At 44.2% G+C, this 6,593-nt stretch overlaps 1 protein-coding gene across 1 annotated transcript; it reads right to left on the bottom strand.

Annotated features, from left to right (window-relative positions):
- Positions 1-245: 245 nt before the first annotated feature.
- On the bottom strand, positions 246-1,136 carry LOC140516260 (heterogeneous nuclear ribonucleoprotein A0-like). Its single transcript, XM_072627290.1, has one exon. It carries the CDS (start codon positions 1,134-1,136, stop codon positions 246-248), a length of 891 nt encoding a protein of 296 aa, XP_072483391.1.
- Between the last annotated feature and the right edge of the window lie 5,457 nt (positions 1,137-6,593).

Here is a 6,593-nt window from a genome sequence, read left to right as displayed (position 1 = left end):
GGAGGACCGGGTCTGGCTGTAGCTGTAGAAGCCACGGAACCTGCGGCCATAGGACCAGCTGCCTTAGACTCCTTCATAGCCCCCGTAGTAGGACCCCCCGTTGCAGCAGGACACCCTGCCGCAGCAGGACACCCCGCCTCCATAGAAGCCTTGGAGGCCCGTAGCTGTTGTAACTGCTACCATAGCTGCTGCCGCTGCTGCTCTTCATGGGCCCTGAAGACTGGTGCTGCCTGAAGCAGCCCAAGTCATGGAGCCCGATTCGTAGCCGCCACCATAGCCTCCTCTGTACCCTCCGTAGGAATCCTCACCGCCGCAATAGCCGTGAACCAGTGGCTGTAAGTGCTGCCATAGCCTCCTCCATAGTCACTGTAAGACTCCTCACAGCTGCCATAGCTGTTGTAACAGCCGCCTGTTGTCGAGAGCCTGTTGTCATCTCTGCCTCTAGGGAGGCCTCCGTTGTGGCGACTGCCCCGGGAAGGTCTGTCACTGCCACCACGCCCTCCACCGCACCTGCGGAGGGCCTTCTTAGTCACGGCCTTCCTCATCTCCACGCAGTGGCTCCCGATGGGATGGAACTTAAAGACCGTGGCCCTGTTGGCGGCGTCACAGCTTCGGAAATACACCAAGCTGGGACTCCGTTTCTTGCCTGACCGCTTGTCGACAAGGATCTCGGCCTTCTCGACCTCCCCCAACTGTGAGAAGTGCCGCACCACGTCGCCCTCGATCACGATCCCTTTCAGCCCTCTCACCACCAGCTTCTTCACCTGGTTGTGGGCGTGGTCCCTGGGCACCCGGGGCATGGCCCACTTCAGCTCGATCATGGTGTCCTCCACAGCGTGTGGTGAGGCTGCCATGGTAGCATTGGCTTCTGCCATGTTGGAGTAGGTCACGAAGCCGAAGCAGCGGGAGCGCTTCGTCCAGTGATTCACCATCACCTCGTAGTCTCTCACGGTGCTGAAGGCCTGGAAGTGGCGGCGCAGGCCGGCCTCATTCATCTGCTCCTTGAGGCCACCGATAAACAGCCTACACGACTGGGAGTTCTCGATCTCTGCAGCCGCACCCTTCCTGCGCCAATGCAGTGTTCCTGCGCCAACGCAGTGCTCAAAAGCTCCTTGTGCTTCTTGCTCGGGCCTCATGGGGGCATGTGAGCTGAAGGGGAGGAAGGAGGAAGAAGGGGGCAGGGTAGAAAACACCCAACTGGGGCTTTGGGTGCTGCAGCTGGCTCCCTCTGCAGCCTCCACCTCCTCCACTCCCCTTTCTGGGTACCCCCAGAGAGGCCACTGGACGTGCACAGAGTATGCTGCTGTTACCCAACTGATGGTGGGGGTTTATTGACTTAATCACCTCACGTTTAGTGGGAGGAGAGTTAAGTTGGTATCTCCATGTCTCGCATGGCTGTTTTCTTCTCTGAATCAGTATTTTTAGCTGTTCTTCCTCTTGCTCTGTAAAGACAGACTTTGTCTCCTCATGATTTCTACTTCATCTCCGGTGTAAGGCAACAATGTTCCCACAGGTTCTCTCTCTTCCCCTCACCCTGAAGGCCTCCCCTTCTCCCAGGGATCCTTTCCCTTGCCTTTAGAGATCCTTTGAACGTCTTCATTCCTTTGCCTTTCTTCCTTGTATCAAGTTCTTCTTTTATTTTCCCTTCAAGTCTACAGGTAAGTAAAGCCTCCTCTTTCCCTCTTCCCCTCCTCCCTTTCAGTGCATCCTGGGCCATCTCCAGTCATCCTGATGAATGGTCACTGGATCCAGATGGCTCAGGAGGAAGAAGTGAGGCTGGTGACCTTGCACAGTCCTCCCTCACTCAAAGCAAAGTCAAGTGCAAGTCATGTCATCATTTCTCTGATGGCATGGTCTTCTGTGAAAATGAAGGGCTAACACAACAACGACAGGGCAGGGGTGGGGAAGCTGTGGCCTCGAGGTCACATGGTGCCCTCTAGGTCCTCGAGTGTGGCCCTTTCAATGAGTCCAAGTTCTATGGAACACATCCTTTCATTAAGTGGGATTTTTCTGTGAAGTTTGGATTTAGTCAAAGGGCCAGACTTGTGGGCCTAGCAAGTCGCACGTAGCCTTTAGGCTGCAGGTTCCTCACCCTTGACTCTAAGGTATAATTGTTCTACAAGAAGGGTATAACTCCTCTTTTCTGGAGGTTTTGGAAGTGACTGGCGTCTGGAGAAGGCGTATAATCTGCCTTCTTGCTGAACCCATAACCCAGAAGTCTTCCTATTCCTTGAGGATGAGTCCTATCCCACCAAGTCAATCACCTAGTCAGTCAACAAAGATTTATTGAGCATTTACTATGTTCCAAGCACTGTGCTCAGTGAATGGGATAAAAAGAAAGGCAGACAGTTTTGACAGGAACTATGTTTTATTTCTCATATGCTTCTTTTATTTGATATAAGCTGCATATAGTAGATATTCACAGTTTCAACTGTTAAAAAATGAAATGCCAAAAGGGTAAATTCAGAGAAATGTGCATAGCTTTTGTTCACTCTAGGGGTCCTTATCCCAACGCCTTCTCATCCTGAGGAGGCAGGTACTCTGAAGACATCTACCTCTACTTCCTCCTCACCTGGGCTGTTAGAGGGTCTTTCTAATGATTCTAATGCTATCAACTTGACCTGCAATTTCAGTATATTATCCCCAGTATCTTCACCAGTGCTGGTTAGTATCTCCTTGATATCACTGGCACCTCAATTATCAATTTAGCCAGTTAAATTAAGTTAAACTAAGTTAAATTAAGTTTAGCTTTTGTAAAAGAACATTAACTGAGAAGATCTGGCAGGGACAGGAGTATATTTCTAAAAACCTTTTGAAATTGTCAGACGCATTGTCCTCTTCCTCAGCAAACTGGGGCACGGATTCTATTTCCTTGAGCCTTGGAGCCTTTCTAGTCCTTTGGAAGAATAAGTTCTGGTTCCTTGAATCCTGGAGTCTTTCTAGACATTTTGAGGCATGTGTTCTATTTCCTTGAGCCCTGGAACTTTTCTAGACTTTTTGAGGTTCAGAAAGTCATAGCTGTTTTCCAACATTCCCTCACCTAAGAGTAGGAAAGTTCATTGTAAACGAGGACAAGTGTGTCTCTTGAGCCACCATGTATTCATAGCCAACTTTGAGTCCAGGGGAGAAGAGCAAAGGTCAAGCATGGATGCCCACAACTTGGTTTTACTTGGCTATTCATATTTGCTGCAAGGCTGGGGTAGGTGTGTTGCCCTTGTTTCTGCCAGTTGATTAGAGGAGGATGAATTAGCAGAGGAGGAAAACAAAGCAAGAAATGTCTTTGAAACAGGACCACTGGGACATTTTTTACATGCACAGGAGAGAATAGAAGAAAACACAGGTACATTGTGTCAAATGTATTATAAAAGTTTTTTTTAAAAGCAAGTGGTGCAATTTTAATTATTTTATAATTTTATTTATTTATTTTAAGTTTCCAGCATTCATTTCCACAAAATTTTGAGTTCCAAATTTTCAGCCCATCTCTTCCCTCCCCCACCCCAAAACGTCTTGCATTCTGATTACCCCTTCCACCATTCTGCCCTCCCTTCTAACACCCCTCCCTTCCCTTATCCTTATCTTCTCTATTGTCCTGTAGGGCAAGATAAATTTCTATAGCCCACTACTTGTATTCTTTAGAGCCCGGTTCTACAAAAAAACCAATTCTCTACATTTGTTCTTAAAACTCTGAATTCCAACTTCTCTTCCTTTCTCCCTCCCCACCCATCCCCAATGAGAAGGCAAGCAACTCAATATAGGCTATATATGTGTAGTTTTGCGAATGACTTCCATAATAGTCATGTTGTGCAAGACTAACTGTACTTCTCTCCATTCTATCCTGACCCCCATTTCTTCTATTCTCTCTTTTGACCTTGTCCCTCCCCAAGAGTGTTTACTTCTAATTGCTCCCTCCTCCCATTTGCCCTCCCTTCATCATTCCCCTCACCCTGCTTATATCCTTCTCCCCTACTTTCCTGTAGTGTAAGATAGATTTTCATACCAAATTGAGTGTGCATGCTATTCCTTCCTTGAGCCAAATATGAGGATGGTGAGCTTCACTTTTTCCCTCTCATCTCCCCCCTTTTCCCCTCCATTGAAAAAGCTTTTTCTTGCTTCTTTTATGAGAGATAATTTGCCCCCTATTTCATTTCTCCCTTTGTCCTCCCAATATATACCTCTCTCACCCCTTAATTTTAGTTTTTTAGGTATAATCCCTTCCTATTCACTTCACCCTCTGCTTTCTGTGTCTCTGTCTCTGTCTCTCTCTGTCTCTCTCTGTCTCTCTGTCTCTCTCTCTATATATATATATATGTATATATGTATATGTATACACACACACACATACATATGTCTGTGTGTATAAAATCCCTCCAACTACCCAGATACTGAGAGAAGTTTCAAGAATTACAAATATTATCTTTCCATGTAGGAATGTAAACAGTTCAAATTTTGTAAGGTCCTTGTGATTTCTCTTTCCTGTTTACCTTTTCATGCTTCTCTTGATTTTTGTGTTTGAAAGTCAAATTTTCTTTTCACCTCTGAAACTTCATCAGGAATGCTTGAAAATCCTCTATTTCATTGAATGACCATTTTTCCCCCTTAAGTATCATACTCAGTTTTGCTAGGTAGGTGATTCTTGGTTTTAATCCTAGTTTCTTTTACTTCTGGAATATCCTATTCCACACCCTTCGATCCCTTAATGTAGAAGATGCCAGATCTTGTGTTATCCTGATTCTATTTCCACAGTACTTGAATTGTTTCTTTCTAGCTGCTTGCAATATTTTCTCCTTGACCTGGGGACTCTGGAATTTGGCTACAATGTTCCAAGGAGTTTCTCTTTTTGGATCTCTTTCAGGAGGTGATGGGTGGATTCCTTCAATATTTATTTTGCCCTCTAGATCAAGAATATTAGGGCATTTTCCCTTGATAATTTCATGAAAGATGATGTCTAGGCTCCTTTTTAGATCATGGCCTTCAGATAGTCCCATAATTGTCAAATTGTCTCTCCTGGATCTATTTTCCAGGTCACTTGTTTTTCCAATGAGTTATTTCACATTATATTCTTTTTTCATTCTTTTGGATTTATTTTGTAATTTCTTGGTTTCTCATAAAGGCATTGGTTTCCATCTGTTCTAATTTTTAAAGAACTATTTTCTTCAGTGAACTTTTGAACCTCTTTTTCCATTTGGTTAATTATTCTTTTTAAAGCATTCTTCTCCTCATTGGCTTTTTGTATCTATTTTACCACTTGAGTTAGGCTATGTTTAAGGGTGTTATTCTCTTCATCATTTTTTGGTCCCCTTTAGCAAGTTGTTGACTCGCTTTTCATGATTTTCTTGCATTGTTCTCATTTCTCTTTCCAATTTTTCCTCCACTTTTCTTACTTGATTTTCAAAATCCTTTTTGCAATCGTCCATGGTCTGAGGCCATTGCTTATCTATTTTTGAGGTTTTAGATGCAGATGCCTTGATTTTTATGTCTTCCAATGATAGTAAGCATTGTTCTTCCTCAACCAAAGAGATGGGAGAAAATAATTGTTCACCAAGAAAGTAACCTTCTGTAGTTTTATATTTCCCCCCCTGTTGGGGCATTTTCCCAACCAGTTACTTGAGTTCTGGTTCATTTTTCAAGAGTAGGGTGTGGTCTGGTGACCTGTAAGATCTTATTTCCTCCAAGGGGGCACAATCAAGGGAGAGGAGTTTACTCATCAACAATCTCCAGCTCTGCCATGCCAGTATTCCTCTTTACCCCAGGACTTTGTTCAGGGCTGAGACTCAGATCAACTGCTCAATTCCCCCGAAGCTTTAGGCGGAGATTGGCCCATATTCTATGACCATCCCAGCTTAGGACACAGCATGTCTGTGAACTAAGGAGAGAAAATCATAAATCTTAGAAAACAGAATGTGGTGGGAAGGAACTTGGAAATCATGGAGCCCTAAACCTATTTACTGATTTTAGGGAGTAGGAAATTAGGACTTAGGGAAGGTATGGAATTTGTGCAAGGTCACACAGGTAGCCATTGTTTGAGGCAGGATTAGAGCCTACTTCCTCTGACCCCTTTCAGGGTTGGGAAACCTGCTGCCTTGAGACCACATGTGGCCCTCTAAGTCCTCCTGTACATCTAAATTTCACAGAATAAATTCCTTTAATAAAAGGATTTGTTCTGTGAAGCTTGGACTCAGTCAAAGAGTTGCACTTGAGGAACTAGAAGGGTGCATGTGGCCATGAGGGAGCAGGTTTCCCACTCCTACCTTAGATCATACTATGCTGCCTCTTGAGGATAAGGTAGAGCATGGGAGTAAGGGAGTAATGATGCTAATAAAACAGCTCACATCTCCAGCATTGGAGAGATTACAAATGTTAAAAAGCGAAAATAAAGCGAATGAAAAAAATCTCTTATTCCTTAGAGTAACTGAGAAAATCACAATTAACAAACATGACCTTAGAATGACAAAGCCACAGAAAAAATAAGACAAGATAAAAAGATAGACAGGGAAACTACATTGTGCTTAAAAGCACCATAGATAATGAATCAATATTAATAATATATATTTACCACATGGCACGGTATCAATACTTAAATTAAAAATTCATAA

The sequence above is a fragment of the Notamacropus eugenii genome, chromosome X (assembly GCF_028372415.1).
Source record: "Notamacropus eugenii isolate mMacEug1 chromosome X, mMacEug1.pri_v2, whole genome shotgun sequence".
Taxonomy (NCBI): Eukaryota; Metazoa; Chordata; class Mammalia; order Diprotodontia; family Macropodidae; genus Notamacropus; species Notamacropus eugenii.
The sequence above is the reverse complement of the archived record's forward strand: the minus strand, read 5'-3'. Positions and strand labels throughout refer to the sequence as shown.

Bases quoted from the DNA above. Each gene is read 5' to 3' on its own strand.
- LOC140516260 (XM_072627290.1), bottom strand. From the start codon at position 1,136: ATGAGGCCCGAGCAAGAAGCACAAGGAGCTTTTGAGCACTGCGTTGGC.